General features: G+C 38.4%; 1 protein-coding gene across 1 annotated transcript; it reads left to right on the top strand.

Moving 5' to 3' along the window:
* Positions 1 to 4,459: 4,459 nt before the first annotated feature.
* Positions 4,460 to 19,226, top strand: LOC122644181 (serine/threonine-protein kinase tricornered-like). The gene is made up of 14 exons (XM_043837795.1): positions 4,460 to 4,594; positions 5,062 to 5,471; positions 10,280 to 10,454; positions 12,813 to 12,896; positions 12,984 to 13,225; positions 13,336 to 13,552; positions 13,674 to 13,753; positions 14,034 to 14,118; positions 15,218 to 15,349; positions 15,450 to 15,563; positions 15,690 to 15,737; positions 16,630 to 16,714; positions 17,332 to 17,388; positions 18,818 to 19,226. The coding sequence occupies exons 2-14, from the start codon at positions 5,248 to 5,250 to the stop codon at positions 18,910 to 18,912; spliced, it is 1,638 nt and encodes a 545-aa protein (XP_043693730.1). The 5' UTR covers positions 4,460 to 4,594; positions 5,062 to 5,247; the 3' UTR covers positions 18,913 to 19,226.
* Positions 19,227 to 19,861: the final 635 nt, after the last annotated feature.

The following is a 19,861-nucleotide window of genomic DNA, read 5'->3' as shown; positions in this document are numbered from 1 at the left end:
AGTGTTTTAGGTGGAGCAGGTAAGAATGATCAACCATGCATCCTGTAGACGAGATATTTTTCCAAGGAAAGAAGCAGGTTACATGAGCATGACCTGCTGTATTCTTTTGACAAGTAAACCATTCGATTAATCTGCATTGATTTGATCTTCAAACTTGTGTCTTATGATAAATCAATTAATGAGTTACTCAAAAGTCAAGTCTATCAATGTTAGTACTGTAATGAAAGTGCTTCTTTCATCCACCATATTCTCTAATGCTTTACTAAAGACACATTGTAGTCACCAGTCCTTGTCTATGGTTCTTCTCCCCCTCCCCCCAAACCCACTTCATCTGGTTGTCTACAGTTCTCCTACTACAACAATCTTTTCAGAACCAAGTAAGAAACACTATCCATTAGAACTTCACTTTCTGGATCTGTCCATGTGACTATATGCTATCTGTCAATTTCCCACTAAAGTGAGGACATAAGGGACCTAGAGGAGCCCACATAAAAGTCCTTGGAACTAAAGTAAAACAATTACCACAAAGTCATCTCATCTAGATTTGATCAACTGACCAAGGTTCTAAAATCTCAGTTTCGATGTCAATTTTGTTGGGGGTACGATATCTTGTATTACGTCGCTTGATTTGTGGGTATTTTGGTAAAATTCTTGTATAGGGTTAATTTCTTTATAAATATGTAGTGAGGGTTCTTTCTCTATAACGAAATATAAGAGAGGTGTAAGGATGAGCAGTTGTGATCCTATTGTCCATTAATAGTGAAACATATCTCACTGAGGATGTAAGCAATCTTGTCGAATCACGTAAATCTTTGTGTTCATTGTGAGATTGTTGTTTGCGATTTTCATTCCTTCATGCATCGTGTTAGGATTCGTTTTCAACAAATTTTGGTCAGACTTAAAACCAAAACATGCCAGATCTCATTTTGAGGTTTTGACGCTGGATTTCGACCATGTGTCTCCTTGGAAACTTGGGTTTCCACCATGGATTTCGTTTCGATCAAAACTAAAACCAAGACAACTCGGAGATTTGGGTCAAAACTGATCGAGATTTATTTCCATACAAGTTCCCATTAAATTGGGGACATAAGGAACCTAGAGTAGAGGAGCCCACAATAAAGTCTTTAGAACCACAGTTAAACCCTATCCACAAAGTCACTGCCATTTTTTTTAGTATGGATTAAGTTCTAAATAATTGATCCAGAGTTGGAAAAGTATGGGAAGAAACATTAATGTTTGTGGAATTGAAAAGCTCTTTTCCAGCTTTACCTTATTGATGTCTATTTCTAGGGATTATTAAAAAAACTTTAAAATATGGTCCCATTATGCCCTGATTGTAAGGAAACCATGTCTCCAATTCAACTTGCATATGAGCATTATTCACCCAACAAAAAGAAAACTAGCACATGAGCATATCTCGTGGTCCTACTTATCCTAACTCTTATCACTAAACTGGGGTTTGTCTCTCACGCGTGCATAGACACGTCATCTCGTGTTGAGCTCACTAGACTAATTATTCGCATATGGAAGAAAGGGGAAAAAAATAAAGTTGAATTATTTGTTATTTTTTTCAATGGGGAAGAGTTTTTCTGTCCATGCAGCCCTCATGTAGGAACACGCATTGAAGCATCAACAGGGATAGGATTTCTGTGTTTGAAAGGGATGGAACAATCATTTCACCCCATAATATGTCTAGGCGTAAGAAATATGCTCCCTGACACGTGCATCCTCTCAACTCTGAGTTGAAACACACAATTTAGATTTTTTTTTAAAAAGGAGAGGTTTTGTTCACAGCTATGTATGATGCATGGTTGTGCGCTTTCAACTGTTGAATGGGGCCAATGGGCACAATCGTATACAATACTGGAAAAATCCTCTGCAATGCCCTAATCTGGCAGTGCACTGCAATGCGGGCTTGAGAGCTCGACACGTGAAAGATGCGACATCCAACAATGCCTAGCTCGAGAAGAAAGAAAAGAAGAAAAGAAAAGGTATTGAGGTAATTATATGCGTTGTCCTTGGAGGCATCCCTCAATGAATGCCCAATGAGACATCCAATGGTTGGATTGCCTGACACACATCTCTGGGCCTGCTCAAGGATGTGTGCCAGCCAACCCAGCCGTCGAATGCTTATTGAACTGATGCGCTCATTGGAGAGGAGCCGGATCCCGGATCCCGGATCCTGAATCCGAGAAAGGTGCATGTGAAATACTTAGCACGAATAATTTTTAAAAGAAGAAGGGTGGGTCCACTAGAGAAGCATCACCAAAATGCCACGTGTCAATCACACGGCTGTATCCTAGGCGGACATCAAGGAGCAACAAATGTGTAAAGAGTATAAAGGGGTAACGTTCATGGTACCCCAAATAAAAATATACAAAAGCGTACGTTCAGGCAATTATCCGCGACAAGTCTTTTCCTTTATGATATGTAATATTATGTAGGGATAGGGATCTCTCTCTCTCTCTGTCTCTCTCAGTGGTCCAGCTCAGCACGAGATGCGATACCTTGAATTTCACGTTTTTTAACTCCTCAAAGACATCCGCTCTCCATGTTTCCCGCCAGATCCATCTTCTCCTGTCTCAAAAGCAAAAGCTACTTACAAATTAACGAACTAAAGTTAGCCGCTGATACTAACTTACGCCAACTGAGGATATCAAATGCGTCAGAAACGGGCCGGGCCCCCGGCCACATAAGGATCCGCAAAACTGGGCCTTCTACTAAACCATCAGTTGATGGTGCCTCACTGCTTTGCCAATGGTATACAATCTCCTAGGAGTCCATAGGTGGTCATGGGTGACACTCCTGTCTTTCACGTTGTGCCATAAGACATTCCCTTTGGGCAGTTAAATAGTATATAAACTACAAAAAAAAATTCAATTAGGATTCCTCGTACATGTAATAAAAAAAGGGAATGTTCTATACATATGGGATAGGCGAAATGACCAGCTCGACACCCTAAATGACATTAATCCCGCTCCTGTTCTACCCCTTGTGTTTGGATGTAGCCTACACCCAAATGCGCTCATGGACAGAGAATATTGTCCCACAATACAAAATAAAATCAGCATAAAAGGAGGAGTTTGGATCCTTTGTCGTACTGCAGGGTGTGCGGTGCACATCCTACGATATAGCGTGGCACACATGGCCTCTGCTATATCGTAGGATGTACACCGCACACCCTGTAGTATGACAAAGGATTTTTATTAATAAAAGGAGTGATAAGCGGAACTAACTTTGTAACTATAAGCCTTTTTAATTTTCAATTATTAGTAGAACTATGCATTTCAAGCAATTTTGACGGTTTGTGAATCAAGAAAAATATTGGCTTCGATCAAACCTGGTTTGACCATCTCTAGTCCAACTTGTAAACGCAATGCAAGGGTAACCAATTGCCACCCGCTTGCCCCAACCCCTAGCTATAAAAGAATTCATTCCTCCATTAAGATGTAAAGAGACAGTCAAAAATCCGCATTCAATTTGAATTCCATATCAGTTTATTTAGATAAGCAAATATCGGATACAATTTCAAATATAACTTTGGGAAAATTACACGATTAGCTACTTTTGGATTTTTATTTACAAAACTGTCCACCCTATGTTTGAGTTAATAAAAATAGACAAAATAGTGACTCTCCTTCCTTCCTCGACAGTTCCCCTCTGAAACAATCTCTCTTTTTTTTCCTCTGTTACTTGGGGTAGCAAAGAATGGCGGTGCCTGGGACAAGGGTAGGGTTGCAAGGAACGAAGGATGCATGGGCAAGAAGGCAATGACAGGGGTAAAAATGTCTACAAAAATAAATGTGGGAGGGAGAGACACTATTTTGTCCGATTTTGTAAACCTTAACTTGTTTTTGTCTATTTTTGTTAACTCAAACATAGGGTGGACAGTTTTATAAATGAAAACCCAAAAGTAGCTAATCATGTAATTTTCCTTATAACTTTTGATATCCATATGGTAATCGGATATGGATTCCAATATTGATATATCCACTTCGATAATATCCACTCCAATTATACCATAATATTATCTATAATTATTTAAAAGCTTAAGTTTTATCTGGATTATCTTTAGGGAGAATGTTCTCTGTGCCGGGGTGCAGGCTACGCCTAGACACATGGGGGTGGGCACAATGACCATCCTGCCCCCTGAATGGCAGGCCCATGTGTCTGGGCGCAGCCTGCGCTGCGGCACAGAGAACATGAGCTCATGATGTTTATTTATTTTCTGCATTATTTATATCTATTATTTTCCACTTCGAATTTGCTCTGTTTACATCCTTGTTCTTCCATGTGGTTGGGTCGGGTAGTGGAGAAGATGCGCATTACGCATGCGGTATAATATAGCTATCAAACCCCCACCGGCCCCCCCTTTCAGAAAAGAGAATTTAAAGCGAACTACACAATATTAAGGATTTACTTCCGAACAGAAGAACCCATTTAAAACCTGTAAGTAGTTTCTTAATAAATGAAGGAATCATTATGAGGACGACAAAGTGGTCGTCGTTCTTTCTATGCCAGCGAAAATGGCGGAATGTTCGATTCTCATATCACCAATGGTTTTGGATCCATGTTATTGTTGGACAATTACGCGGTAATCCGCTTTCTCTGCCGCTTAATTCTGAATTTAAGGGACAATGCCTTTCTTTCTTTCTTTTTTTTTTTTTTTTCTCTTTCAAGATTTTTTGATTTGTTTCTGTTGTCTCTCCAATTACCGAATTTAGGGTTTTGCAGAGTTTGCTCAAGAGATCTTTCATGTGTTTCTCGGGTTTCTTGTGTCCACAGTTTCAGTTTTTGAAGGTTGTATAGATCGCTTTGGGAGAGTTGTCAAATTAATGGATTTGTATGACATTGAGTCTTTGATTTGACTGTTGACGTCTTTTGGTATTTTTTTTTAAAAAGAAATTTTTTTTTTGGCATTTTAATTTCTTTCTGTTTGAAGTGGATTGGCTTGAAAGATTGAGAGAATGCATGAATTCTGGTGTGGGATTAGAACGGAGAAAGTGACTTTTTGTGTCTGTTGAATTGTAAATTGTTTATTATTGTCCTGCATCTACGCAGAACGAATGAAGGTTGGATCTTTCTGGAGTTGAGACGCAAAAAGTGTTTACTTGTTTTGGTTCGTTGAATTGAGATTGTCTGTTGCTATGTACCCATTGGAATTTGGATACAGAGAATAAAGGAAGCAGTTAAGAGAATGCAAATCTTTGTTTGTTGAAGTGCTGGTTGGTTGATCAGGAGAAAGATATGGATTCAGCTAGGAGTTGGTTCAACAAGTTTCAACCTCGCGACAAATTAAGGTCTTCAACAAGAAAGAAGGAAGGGACTGATAATGGAAAAGATGCATCAAAGCCACCCACAAGTGAAGAAGCACCTTCGAATGTAACAAAGCAGAAGGTTGCAGCAGCAAAGCAGTATATAGAAAACCATTACAAGGAGCAGATGAAGAACCTACAGGAGAGGAAAGAGCGGTATGGCTCCTATGCTTTTCAGTTGTTAGACTCATTAAAAACTGTATTTAAAATGCTTTCATTTGGGTTTGATCAGTTTTCTCTGGATAATTTGTCAGCTAGTTAAATATTTACATCTGCCGCATTCATATTTGTTGCTTGGTTGATTCAGAAAACAACTTGTTAAATAGTTACATCTGCTCCATTCAACAGTGTTTACTTTCAATGATTCAGAAAATTCTACTAAACCACAATTTCATAGTTCTCAGTCATCAAGTTGGCACTTCTGTTACTTCTGTTTGACACAATGGCTCTAATCCAAAACTCTTGCTGAATATCCACCATGGGTAAAGGGGACAAATATCTTGGGTGCTTTGCCTTTCATTATTTACGCAGCACATGTAGAATGATAGCAAGCTGTCAGACTTTTTTCTTTCAGACGAATCTCAAACTTCAATTTATTATGTTAGGTAGTTAATGGAGGATCATCGCTGATAATATTGATTCTATCTGAGGCAGCTCAATTAGTTATTTTACTGATCAATAGTTATCCTTTCTTTGCCAATCCAGCCAGAGAAGAGTTCATTCTTCCTTTACTAGGAATAGCTGTCCAAACCAGCAAAAGGAGGCAAAAATCAAACAAGCAACAACTAGCACACCCAGCAATCAAACCAAAATTCAATAGGGGCGCTGTAAATCAGCTTGACCACCGGGAGAGAGTAGCAAGCAGCTTCATTTCTTTGCTATAGTTTGTCCTGTTGAGTTATTAAGTGAGCTACATGATTGTTGTCGTAAACAATATAAGCCAGTAAGAATCTACATTAGTACTGTAAGAAAGCGGTACTGAGGTCATTCACTATAATTTCATAATGATTGACTTTAAATGAAGCTGAAGATGGCGAACGCCTAATAGTTTTTACAGTGACTACATGATTGTCGAGCAGAACACATGTAGCAACGGCATAGTCATGTACATGCCAGAATTTGAAGCACTGTAGATACAGCTTTTGACAGGCTCTATTGACAGTCCACTCTTTTTTTAAGATTGTCAGAAGTATTGTTTGGATCATCTAATTATATTCTTCTCACTCTAGAAGATTTCCTCTGTTGGACCATCACAAAAAGGGTGGGTCCAACCTCTTTTGCATGTGAGCCACATCTTTGGCTCCCTGTGCCATGGGTAAACAGCCCTAAATTTATCGTTCAATAGTTTTGCTTCCAGGTGGTTTGAAGCTGACTGGTAGGAGCTAAAAGTGAATGGACAGTTTGATGTTACCTCACTTCGATTTTTAGTATATTTAATTTTTAAAAATAGCAACACTAATTGGAATGGCCCGGCTTAATAATCTACCCAAATATTTGCCACGTGGCAGATCTAATATCCTAAATTTTGCCGATAGGTAGACACCAAGGTCCCCTACGGCCTACGCATATGTAAAATTTCAGCCCAAACAGAGTTTGTGATATAGATCACAGGTTCCAGCACAGGTGTAGCCGCAGGAACAATGCCCAAAAACCATTCCAGGATCGCTGTGGGAGACGGCCTGGTTCTTGGTTAGTTCGATGGAGCAAGAACCTGTCCAGGTTCATCCCCCCTATTGTCCAGCAGGATTAAAGTGGATTTACTTCTAGAATTAAAGAGGAGATCAATCAGTTATTTAAGGAGATATTTTCTATCCTATTTCCTATTATATTGAGCAGTTATTTCCAGCACATTATGAGATTTTTTCAGATCTATTGGGAGGAGATTTCGTGATCAAGAGGGCCCCACAGCCAGCTAGCTAGTGAAAGCAAATTGAATACTCAATTGCCTATACGTGGAGGACTCTTACAGGTGTTTTAGATAGGTTTTTAATTAGGATACGATTCAATTATTTGATGTAATTAGAGTTAAAAGATAATTTAGGATTATTTTCTTTGTTCATCTACCTAGATTTGGTGGGTTGTATAAATTTATTGTTTTTGTTATTTTCTATTTTCATGTAATAGTTAATAGGCTAGTTTCCCAGTCTCTGTGTGAAGTGGGGGTAAGGCTGCGTACATTATGACCCTCCCCAGCCCCTGCAGTGGCGGGAGCCTTGTGCACGGGGTACACCATTTTTGTTAGTTAATAGTGTAGTTTCCAATTAGGAATAAAAGTTTTATTTGATTTGGATTTGTTTTGTACTGGGAAGTTTCAATCAAATAGGTTGTAATTGATTCTATAAATAAAGCACAAGGCTGAACATAGCCCACAATAGAGTTTTGAGAAAAGGTGTTTTGGTCAGTTCTGAATTTTGATCATGGCTGTGAGATTCAATTGAGAGGTGAGATGCCTTGAGGGGTTGAGATACCTTATGGGTGAGAGGCCCGGGAGAGAGTGAGAGGCTCACTCCAAGTTATCCTTCTTCTATTTTTTGTTTAAATCTTCTATTCCAATTGATTTCAGAGAGAGTTCTGCCCTGAAAGTTGCTGATCTGCTGAAGACCATTTGAAAGACAGAATCTGCCACTGGAATTGATGTTTGATTGTTACATGAAGGCCTGAGAATATCAGTAGATCGATCCTACTGTAGTGTTTTGGTTCTTAGTTGAACTGGCATCTACATTAGTTTGCCAAGTGGCAAAATAGAGGTCTGAAAATCAGGACTTTTGAAAGTGTACAGTAGTGGACAAAATCCCATAAGCGTGCATGGATATACATGGGTGCATGCTAATAGGGTATTTGATTAAATTAGGCTCTGAAATTTGACAGGTGGCTAATCCAGTCCCTCTATTATATATTCAACAGTTGGAATTGCTACATCATCATTCCACGTGTCACAGTGAGATGTGCCACCTTGATAAGATTATCAAGACTGAACCGTTTGAATGAGTTTTTTCCCTTTAAAAAATTATAGTATGCCTGAACTGGATGAATCAATAGAACACATAATAGAAGTAAGATACCCATTATAAATAAATATTCCAAAAGAATTGATTAGTACAGTAGGGATTTATCATTTTAAATTAGGAACCTCACCTAATAGTGAAGCCTGTATTTCTTTGAGATTGGGAAACGTTTTAACATGCCAGAAGTGCACTTGTCAGCCAATTATCTAAATATTGAGTAGGAACATGTTCTGCACATCTTTGCCATTCTCAGATATTCATTCACATTATATCATACATTTGACTCTTACTTCCCCTTATTTGAATGGAAAGTGACCACATGTGATCTCCAAATCATAATTAACCACATTTATAGAAATTTTCAAAAGCAACTTCTACTTAGTTTAAGGTGGCTGGTAAAATATGGCCATGTGATTGTAAGAATTTTGTGGGCATCAGTACCAGATTATCCCTATAAATTATTAGTAAAACATCATTTGAATGATTTACTTATCCCATCTCTCCCCCCCCACCCCCAAAAAAAAAAAAAAAAAAAAAAAGAAGGAAAAAACATTCAGGATGACTTGTGTGAAGCAACTGGTTTAGTTTATACATTAATTCACTAATGCTAATATTGGATGAAGAGGGAATGAAGTGAGTTGCTGAAAAAAAAAACCCCAAAAAATGTTAGGACGTGATGGATTTTTTTGTAACAGAAAATGTTGAAAATGTTGTCTAGTTGATCAATTAGCTGTTTCCATACATATACCGACTGACTTGTCTAACAGCCAATTGGTAATGAATATTGGTCAACCAGGGAAGACTAGATGCTAAGTAGTACCAAGCCGTTATTCAACCCATTTAGGTTGAAATTTTGAATATTTTGCATATGCTTTAACTTGAGGTAATAACTTGATATCCTCCCTCCATGTTCCATATATGCAGCTGTTCTTTGTTTTATGCGTTAATTGTTTTGCATAAATAATGAGTTTCAATGGTATGTAATGATGTGGCTCTTTCTTATATTGGTCAACTATTTTGCATATGCCTTCAACTTCAGGTAGTATCTTAGCATTATTTTCTTGTTGTATGTACATATGTTATTGCTCTCTGTTGTATCATGTATGGCCATTTGTTTTTCATTTCTCTCTATCATAAGAAACTCGTGTGGAGAGAGAAGATAAAAGGCCCCCAGGGATTATGTTTCTTGGGTCATGCCTGGTCTTTGACTGACCTAGGCAAGGAATAGTGATTAGCTATTGCCCAAGTCAACTTAGCTACACTGGACAATAGATTTGGCTAAAGGTTTTCTGAATGAAGGCTGCAATTGATGCAATTAACCTCCTTTGCCTGGCTTTAGGACCAGCATTGCTATCTCATTCAAATTCTTAATTGCTACTGGCATTTACATTATGTTTGTGGATTAAAATCAATATTTATCTTTTGTACTCCTTGAAACGTTATTCTTTAATTAATAAAAAATACAGTTTTTGTCATTTCTTGATGTTTAATCAACAATATTGTTAAAACTGCTTATCCCAAAAGATTGAGCTGTTAAGAAGGGCATACAACAACAATGTATATCGACACCCCCTGCACGTGCAGGCCCACATACATACAAGGTTCTGCATGTGACACCGTGGGTACAGGGTGCGTGGGCATAATGACACACTCCCCTGCACCTACCAGGGATTGAACACCCGACCTCTTGACTCTGATACCATGTAACAACTTGAAACCGCTTATCCCAAAATCTTGAGCTGTTAAGAAGGGCACACACCAATATATATCAACAATTACCATTGAAGTTAAAGAAGACGTGAGGTTTTGCACCTTATTTAGCAAACAATTTTGAGAAAAGGACCTCTATAGGCAGCTTCTATTGTCAAGGCTTGAATTCCTACTGCTTTGTGGTAAACAAGGTACTTAAATATTTCATGCATAAAAAAAAGGTACTTAAATATTTCTGTCTCCAAGCAGACGCAATATACTGGAGAAAACATTGGCTGATGCTGAGGTGTCTGAGGAAGAGCAAAGCAACCTACTAAAGCACTTAGAGAAGAAGGAAACCGAGTACATGCGCCTTCAGAGGCATAAAATGGGTGTTGATGATTTTGAGTTACTGACTATGATAGGAAAGGGTGCATTCGGGGAGGTACATTTTCTTTTCTTAGCCTCTTTCTCTTTTGGTAATATTTGATAATATATTCTCTCTTCCCCCATACTGTTAAAATCTTCTACATTTTATTTTGGTGATCTGTGTAAAATCTGTGCAACTCTTATAGCTCTGAAGAATTTCATAGTTGGCTTCCCCAACCCCTTTGACTTCTGTTACTTATCCCTGACTCCCGCTTTACTAGGTTCTTTTTGGCATCCTACGAGGATTTATAGAACCATAGTTGCAAATTATATGAATTATTGCCCATAGTTCCTGATGGCAGATCTTGTTTTTCTCTCCCTAGCTGATATGCACTTTCCTTTAGCAAATTCATGAGTTTGTATCCCATGGTATCATACATATTCAACCCTAGACGTATCCAAGGATTTAAGTTTCGGTATCGGGTATCATATCGGTCGGGCGATTTTAAGAGATATATCGTATCGTATCGGAGATACATATCGACCGGTGCAGAAACGCATGAAAATGATCAAAATACACATGGAAATACACTTTTGGACAATAAAAACAATATAAACAAGCAATTTGTGTGGGCTGTTAGATGCAGCAAAAAAAACCTACCTTTCCCTTCAAGAACACCTTTTGATTTCGAATGTGGGCTGTTAGATGAAGCAAATGATGAGATTTCACCTCCTTTAGGATCATTTTTGGCAAAGGAATCAAAGCCCTCAACAAATCTTTGGCAAAAACCAAGTTTAAAGATGTTTTTTTATGGGTTTCTCAAAGCTGGAACTGTTTTTTTTCCGCCAGCCTGCTCCTGCTCGAGTTTTCTGTTCTGAGAAGACTTGGGCCCATGTGGTTTTTAAGTTGCCGATACGTATCGAGACGTCTCGATACGTATCGTTATTTCAAAAATAATAAAATAATGGTTTAAATCATGTCTCGTCTGTATCGATATGCATCGGTCGATACATACCGATACATTCGAGACATTTACATTTTAAAAATAAAAAGATACGTCTCGACCTATCTCATCTTGGCCACGGCCGATACCGAGACGTATCGGCCGAGACGATACGATACGCTCCGATACTTAATTCCTTGGACGTATCTATCTCTTTCTCTGTGGCAGGAGGTCCTGCCTTACTTATAGGTGCTTCCTAACATAAGTTACAGCTAATTTTCCTCAATATTCCAAAATATGTGAAATAGGATAGTTTTTTTGTCTTTAAGATTTTCTTTTTTGCCTCTAAGGGCAACATAGGCACCGATATTCAGAGAGAGGAAAGGAGTAAGGGTTGGGTGGTGGGAGGAATATAAAGGACATAAGACTCAAATCTTGGTCTCCTGAGACCCTGCAACAGACTACAGGGGTTCCAAAGAACTACGTGGCAGTTGCCTTCTTGCCATCTATAAGATTGAGGACAGGATATGCATTCCTTACCCCAAGCGCTAGTTTTAATGCACTTCCTGTTTTTCCTTCATCAAATTAGACAACATAATTTTGTGGGTCTGGTCTTATCGTGTTGTACTTTGCTAGATATATTTATGGATAAATGTGGGAACCACCTATAGCTGAGATTTTCCTGGTTTCCTGGGTTATCCTTTTTCCTCCTACTTTCATTTTTCATTAATCACTTTTCTTATCCCATTTCTTCATTTTTACTCTTCATCTTCTTACTTTCCTTTCCCTTTGTGAGGACTCAGTTTTTCTCTACTATGTTTTGAAAGGATCCATGTAGCCGACCCCATTTGGTTGGGATATGGCTGAGTAGTTGTTGTTATTGATACTCATATACATAAATGTGGCAACCACCTGTCTTTACCACTTAGAAAAATTAAAAGAATCCATTGCTCAATGACGTAAAAATTATCATCCTGTGTATCTCTATGGTTGGAACTGAATTTGTTATGCGTCCAGTTCAAGGTGTAGGCTCTCATCTGTGGAGCACTGCCAAAAATGCATAATTAGGGGGGTGCTGAGTTAGTCTAACTATAATGGATCATATATTTGTATATCTCTAAATGTAACACATTCAAAAAAGGTTTTTGGTTTTGCCCCCTTCACCTCCCCCATCCCCACCCCCCACCCCAAAAAAAAAAAAAAACAAAACAAAAAGGAAAAAGAAAAATGAAACAAAATGTGAGAGGTTCCTGTGTTTAGTGCTCTTTGATGCTTCAATTATGGAAGGGTTCATATTGTGCTTTGCTTTCTTGCCCTAACATATATTCTGTTAAACTGGTTGAGAGAGAGATTCTCAGCAGCTTTTACACAACTTTGTATAGACACATGTTCTATTCATGTTCCCACATGTCCTACACTGCATTTGTTGGGATGAAGTATAGAACTGATCTCGTCATTGTTTATTTATTTTATATATATTTGCAATGCAGGTCAGAGTCTGTAGGGAGAAATCAACAAGACATGTTTATGCAATGAAAAAGCTAAAGAAGTCAGAGATGCTTCGTAGAGGCCAGGTATATGATTTAGCTGGCAACCTAGAAGATCATATCGAATTGCTTTGCTGTTGTGCTTAATTTCCGGTTTGCTTTTAAATTTATCAGGTTGAACATGTTAAGGCTGAACGAAATCTACTTGCGGAGGTTGATAGCAATTGCATTGTGAAACTTTATTGTTCTTTCCAAGATGACGAGTTTTTGTACCTCATAATGGAATATCTACCTGGTGGAGATATGATGACATTACTTATGAGGAAGGATATCTTGACTGAAGATGAGGCTAGATTTTATGTAGGAGAAACAGTTTTGGCAATTGAGTCTATCCATAAACATAATTACATCCATAGGTTTGTTGGTGCTCTTTTCATGGAATTGTTGATGGAGCTCATGATATGCTTCCAAAATGTAGCCTTCTGACTGAATCAATGTATTAACCTTTCCATATTACATTTCACAGAGATATCAAGCCTGATAATTTGTTGCTCGATAGATATGGTCACATGAAGCTGTCAGACTTTGGGCTATGTAAGCCATTAGACTGCAGTACTCTGCATGAAAACGACTTTTCTATGGGACTTAGTCGTAATGCGTCACAGACTGATAATCGGCCTGCTGCACCGAAGCGCACGCAACAGGAGCAACTACAACATTGGCAGAGGAACAGAAGAATGCTAGTAAACTCCCACCATTATATAATTGAGATTCTGCTTGGTTTTTCTCTTAAAAGGATTTTCTTTCAGCACTAGTATAAGGATCTATTATTTGTGCAAGTCTGTTGATATTGAAACATTGCAGGCATATTCTACTGTTGGTACACCTGACTATATTGCTCCAGAAGTTTTACTGAAGAAGGGTTATGGAATGGAATGTGATTGGTAAGTAATTTATGCATGTCTTATAATTCATTCAAGTTGAAGGCAAATACTAGGCTTTTGGTTGGTTCCCCTGCTGATTGTTGCAGGGTCCAATGAGGTCAATAGATCAACTCTCCTGCTTTCACTGCCTCCACTCTCCCTCCTCCTTTTGCCTCCTCTCTCTTGTAATGTAGCTCCTCCATGGTGTAAAGTAGTGTTAGGACCCGTTTACATATAACCAAAAAAAAAATCAGATTAGCACATTTTCAGTCAAAGTTATTTCTTTCCCTTCTCTCCATAGGTGGTCACTTGGAGCTATCATGTATGAAATGCTTGTGGGATATCCTCCATTTTATTCTGATGAACCTATGTCAACATGTCGGAAGGTAATATGAAATCCTGCTGATCTTTTTTTGTTTTTCATTCTTTGATCATTCAGTTTTTGTTCTAGTATTCCTCCTATCTCTGCCTTTGGCAACCATTTTTTTAAGAACACTTGAATTTCATTCAGTTTAAAATTTTCATTGAAGCTTTGTAAAACTTCAACCTTGGAGCTAATTTGTCTTGTAATACCATGTTTTGTCATACAGTATTAATGACCTTGAGGTGCCTTTTATCTTAGAAGAACAATTGTTAATATTATTGTCTGGTCAAAAGCATTCAAGAATTTCTTGGCTGCTTAAGTGCTCCTCCTCGCCCTCCTAAAGTTTATTGGAGACCTTATTCTACAACCAATTCTTTAACAGCAATTTTGCTCAATGTATGACCTCACGCTCTGAAGATACAATCTTGTAGCCCTTTCTAGGTTGTTGCCTTTTTATATTCTCTTTATTGTAAGGAGATTTTTGTGGCATTCTCTGCAGAGAAGGCAGGCAAACTGATTCTAATCCATTTGGAATGAGTCATTTTTGTTAGGCTGTGGTTAATTTTTCTTTTCTAGTTTGTAAGCAGCCCAGGGCATTGAGGCTCTGCAGTTTTACTAGATGGGATATGGATCTAATTCTGAAGTGTTAGCAATTATATATTGACATTAGGAGTCATTCTCAGACATCTTGATGTATTGATCATCACTGCTTGAATTTGAAAACAATTATTCTCTGTTTTTGATAAATTTTAACTGTTTCAGTTCTATGAATCTAGAGATATGTTCCACTTGATATATGAACATCTCACTTGACTTACTTCCTTACTTCAGACTGAATACCAATTTTGAGAACTCCTTTGTAGAGATGTTTTAAGCTTGGATTTCATACGTGGAGATGTCACTAGCCAGTTTCTCATGTTTCTTTTGAGCTTTCCTTGAATCTCCTGGAGTCACTTTCTTATTAAAAAAAATATTAGATTTCCTTTTTGTTCCCAAAAAGAATAAATAAAATGTTCCAGTCTTTTTGAATTTCCTGTTTCTATTGTCATTAACATTTTTCATTTCCTACGTCCTCGTCATTTATTACATCAGCAGTTTAACATTATTTTTCATTTATTCAGATTGTGAATTGGAGAAATCATTTAAAATTTCCTGAGGAGGCAAAGCTATCCCCAGAAGCTACAGACCTCATCAATAAACTTTTATGTAATGTTGACCAGAGGCTTGGAACAAAGGGCGCAGATGAAATAAAGGTGTTGTATGGTGTGTTCTATTCTGAATTGCAAATTTGCTACAAAAGATAGAATTGCAAGTTGAGGTGAAATAGCTGGCTGGATCTTGTTCCAATTTCAGGATCACCCATGGTTTGAAGGTCTTCAGTGGGACAGACTACATCAAATGGAAGCTGCATTTATTCCAGAGGTCAATGACGAGTTGGATACTCAAAACTTTGAGAAGTTTGAAGAGGTATAGATATCTCTTCACCATAACTATTCCAGTAAATTTGAGTAATTAGAGGATTTTTTTTTTTTTTTTTTATTTTTTTATGTTACTAAGCACATAAATTATTTGGCTTCCTTTATGGTGTTGCAGTCTGATAACCAGAATCAAACTTCATCAAAGTCAGGCCCATGGAGAAGGGTAATCTTACTGGTTTCATATCTGGTGTTTTCAAAGTTAAAACATTGCATGCTGTACAGTTTGACTGATAAGGTCATTGGACCTGACCAAACCTTTGAAAGGACTCTCAGGAAGTATTGGTCTGTCCACAGCAGTTACAATGATTAGTATATACAAGAGTGCATAGTTGTCACAGTGTCTAGGCGAACCAAGGCATTGGAGGGGGCCTGGACGCAAGGCAAGTAGGCAACACCAACAAGGCGCCTAGGCATCGCCTTGACAACTATGCAAGAGTGGCAACTCTTGATCCAACCCACGCGATCAAAAGGTCCCTTAGCCCCCCCCCCCCCCCCGGGGGGGTCCTCCTTTCACTTATGGTTGGCTAACCTGAACTATCTTAAACTTTTGAGTCTGAATTTCCAAACTCCTCACCACCCTAGACTCATTACAACACTTGCAAGTCAATGAGAAATAACCAGAAGATGATAAGCTATTCAATAATTAATAACCTGAAGATATGCTATGTTACCATTAAAAAGTTTATGAGCCATGTGAGGCTGAATATCTAGCCCTTGTACTGTCCAGGAAAAGTGCTTACCTACTGGTCGGCTTGAAGCATGCTATTTGATAACCAATGTTTTTGATCTTATGTTGTGTTCAAGCATTCCCACTTTCCCAGAAAAAGCTTGAGGTTTTATTTTATTTCAGAATCTCATACATAGGAATGATATTCTTGGCCCCTTGCTGCCAAAGGTGCCCTTTCAGTATATGCATCATGTATGGAGTGCATGTTTGTTAGTATATAAACTATGTTGGATCAACATTTCTTTGTGAACTGTTAACTTAACGTACCCGTTGCTGATTTATGCACATTGAACATGTGGTATTCATTGTTGATTTTTCTTTGCTGCAGATGCTCTCATCAAAGGATGTCAATTTTGTTGGCTACACATATAAGAACTTTGAAATTGTCAGTGATCATGAAGTTCCTGGGATTGGTACCTCACTCTCTCTCTCTCTCTCTCTTGTGGGTGTGTGTGTGTGAACACCTTGTAGTTTCATATTTTGGCATTCAGTACCCAGTTTGTGATGATATTGTGACACATATATCAGTTTCGTACAACATCAACATGGCCCATATTCACCCTTGATTTGTTTATGACTTTTTTTCTCATGTGCACTAATACAAAAATATCTCACTGGGGATGCACCTTCTGGTTCCTTTCCTTCTAGTTAGGTCCCTGGGAAGGGTGATTATAAAACAAGTAATTATCTTAGTGTTAAATTTTGTTGATGTAACCATGTGAATCACTCACCAGTGTGGATCAAATGCTCATTTCAATATTTTTTCCTCATTTTGAATGGTGAAAGGAGAAAAACAAGTATCAGACATTCTGATATTCCATTAGCAATTTATCAAGCAGACTCTTTTTTTGTGGAGTTCCAGCCATAATGGATGTCAGTGATTGTGATGGGATTTTTGGACATTATAGCATTTACCTTTAAAATAATCATTTTAAGAAACCAGTCTGTTCATTTTCTGCTAGTCCTTACTTCATTGCATGATCCTCCTGCTCATCAATGACTTTGTTTTGTTCTGCATGTGTACTTGCAGCTGAACTTAAGAAGAAGACCACAAAAATCAAGAGACCATCTATCAAATCCCTCTTCGGTATGGGTTATACCTTCACTTATATTCAGTTGACACATATAATCCATTTCTTTTGAAACTGCTTTTGCGAACCAAATCTATGTGCTAAATGACAGTTCCTTAACAATATCATCTGATAAACAAGTTTAACCTTGTTTGGGCAAACTCTGTCAACTGCCTTAACAATATCATCTGATAAACAAGTTTAACCTTGTTTGGGCAAACTCTGTCAACTGCCTTAACAATATCATCTGATAAACAAGTTTAACCTTGTTTGGGCAAACTCTGTCAGCCTAGCAAAGCTGTATGATGCAAACTGTGTGGAAAATGTTTACTTCTCAAAATCATACTGTTTAGGTTGACATATTGGATGTAACCTTTCAAGCTTGGGCAGACATTTGGGCCAATTTTAGTCATTCTAACTCAACTGGCAAGTCACAGCTTTTCTGGGAATTATTGAACTGTAATTCATGTCTGATTCCTCTGAAAATTGTTTGAAGATGATCCCAGTGACCCTATTTCCTAGAAAGTGTTCATACCAAGGTTTTAAAACTTGGAATTGGGCATCAAACCAGTCTCAATCAATTCAAATTGGCCGGACCAGAGGAAATGGAATCAGAGAGGAGGATAGATATCTTCAGATCTTATATGTTTGTAGTTCTTGTGCTGAAAAACTTATTGATTTGGCCGAACAGTGAGTGTTCTTCACTTTTCTGTGATTTCTGGTGACCAAAAGAAGATAACAACCAGAAAGTGAAATTTTCTCATCTTTTTGGCAAATCATTTTTTGTTCCTCCAGAATCAGCGGAAATATGACTCGGACTCACCTCCAAGTCTGATTCAAATCGGGTCATTCCGCCAATTCCAATCCGATTTTTGAAACCATGTTTCCAACCTTGTGGTTACATCCAGTAGATAGGACCTGGCTCCTGTCCAGCCGTGGTGGGAGCTGGACGGTCCAGCGCTCGGAAACCATCCCAAAAACAGGGGGTGTCATTTCACATGTGGGGCCCAGGTGGGATCCACCTGTGAAATGACCACCCCACCCCTGTTTTTGCTGTCGTTTAGTGGGGCTGGACGCTCCAGCTACCGCCACGGCTGGACAGATACCTTTTCCCTGTAGATATTGGTCCAATTCCGAAAATTTTTGGGAAATTTTAGGTTATTTTAATTGGATATACCAGAGTTGCATTATTGTGGTAGTCATGGTGGACTTCGGTACACTTACGTTCTTTTATGTTTGGAAGAAAGAACATGTTGCAGTTTTAAAAATCTCATCTGAATTCCCTCGCTTTCCTTTTGTCTAACATTAGCCTTAATTTGAAATTCATGAGGAACCCATAAACCATTTGGCATAATTGACTCAGGAAACCGCACGTTTACTTTTCCCTCTAATTTTTTACTGAGGCCTCACTTTCCACATCCCTCATTCTATTTGTTCACTTTACAGATGATGAGTCTACTAAGCAGCCTGTACAGGGAAGCTTTTTAAAGCTCTTACCTCCACAGCTGGAAGTCTCTCAAAACCAAAGTGAGTCTCCATGAACTCTGCAAAACCCGCTCCGCTACATCAAACAGCCAAGGAGTTCCATCCAACAGATTCAAATCCGGGTGAATTTGTGTTATGATATATGGTGCCTTTTTTTTGGCTTCAAGGTATCATGGGTGACTATTCTGGCTGGTGCTTGGGCTCTTTCAAAATGAAAGTTTGAGGGCCACAGAGAGGGTGGGTGGGTTATGGCCCTGTCTCTGCTTAGGTGGGGGCTTTGTAAAAATTTGCTATTGAATGGTAAATATCAATTCTTTTACTACTGTACCCCTTTTCAGATGATTGCAGAAATGCCTTTGTAAGTGTAAAATTGTAAAAAAAAAACTCAGTTCTTTCCAAACGATATGTGAAAGAGGAAAAAGAAAATCCAATCAGCTGACTTGTGAACCAAAATGCTTTCAAGTTTTATCAGATGGAACAATGTGAATGGGTTACATTATCCAAAAATTTTCCATTTTATTACATCAAGATTGCAACCAGGTATGCAACTTTAATTAAGAATAAATTTGCATCTTAATTTTACAAAATTTAATTGAAGCCACAACGTAAGGTCAAGACTCAAGACTGGTTTTTTGTTTTAAAATTCTGTTGCAGCCATATGGAAACCGAAATGTGAGAGACATCATAGCTCTTAATGCATGAAACGAATATTCTTGCTTACATATAGCTCTGTTTGTTCCAATGAAGAATAATTTACATGAATTTCTCCACCCAGAGGATGGTTCGCCCACCATCCTAGGCTTCACAAACTCCTATAGGGTTTTAGTATTTTTCAACACCACCCTCACGATGCCCTCTCCTGTCCATCCGACACTGCTGTTTGGATGGAGAGGCTCCTCCAGAGTCACTTGAAAGTAATGGTGAAACAAAATAGAGTGGAGAGCTGCAGGGTCCAGCAGATCGCTAGTCCTTTCAAGCGACTAGAGAGGATTCATGCTCTCCGGC

The sequence above is a fragment of the Telopea speciosissima genome, chromosome 10, assembly GCF_018873765.1.
Source record: "Telopea speciosissima isolate NSW1024214 ecotype Mountain lineage chromosome 10, Tspe_v1, whole genome shotgun sequence".
Classification (NCBI taxonomy): domain Eukaryota; kingdom Viridiplantae; phylum Streptophyta; class Magnoliopsida; order Proteales; family Proteaceae; genus Telopea; species Telopea speciosissima.
The sequence above is the reverse complement of the archived record's forward strand: the minus strand, read 5'-3'. Positions and strand labels throughout refer to the sequence as shown.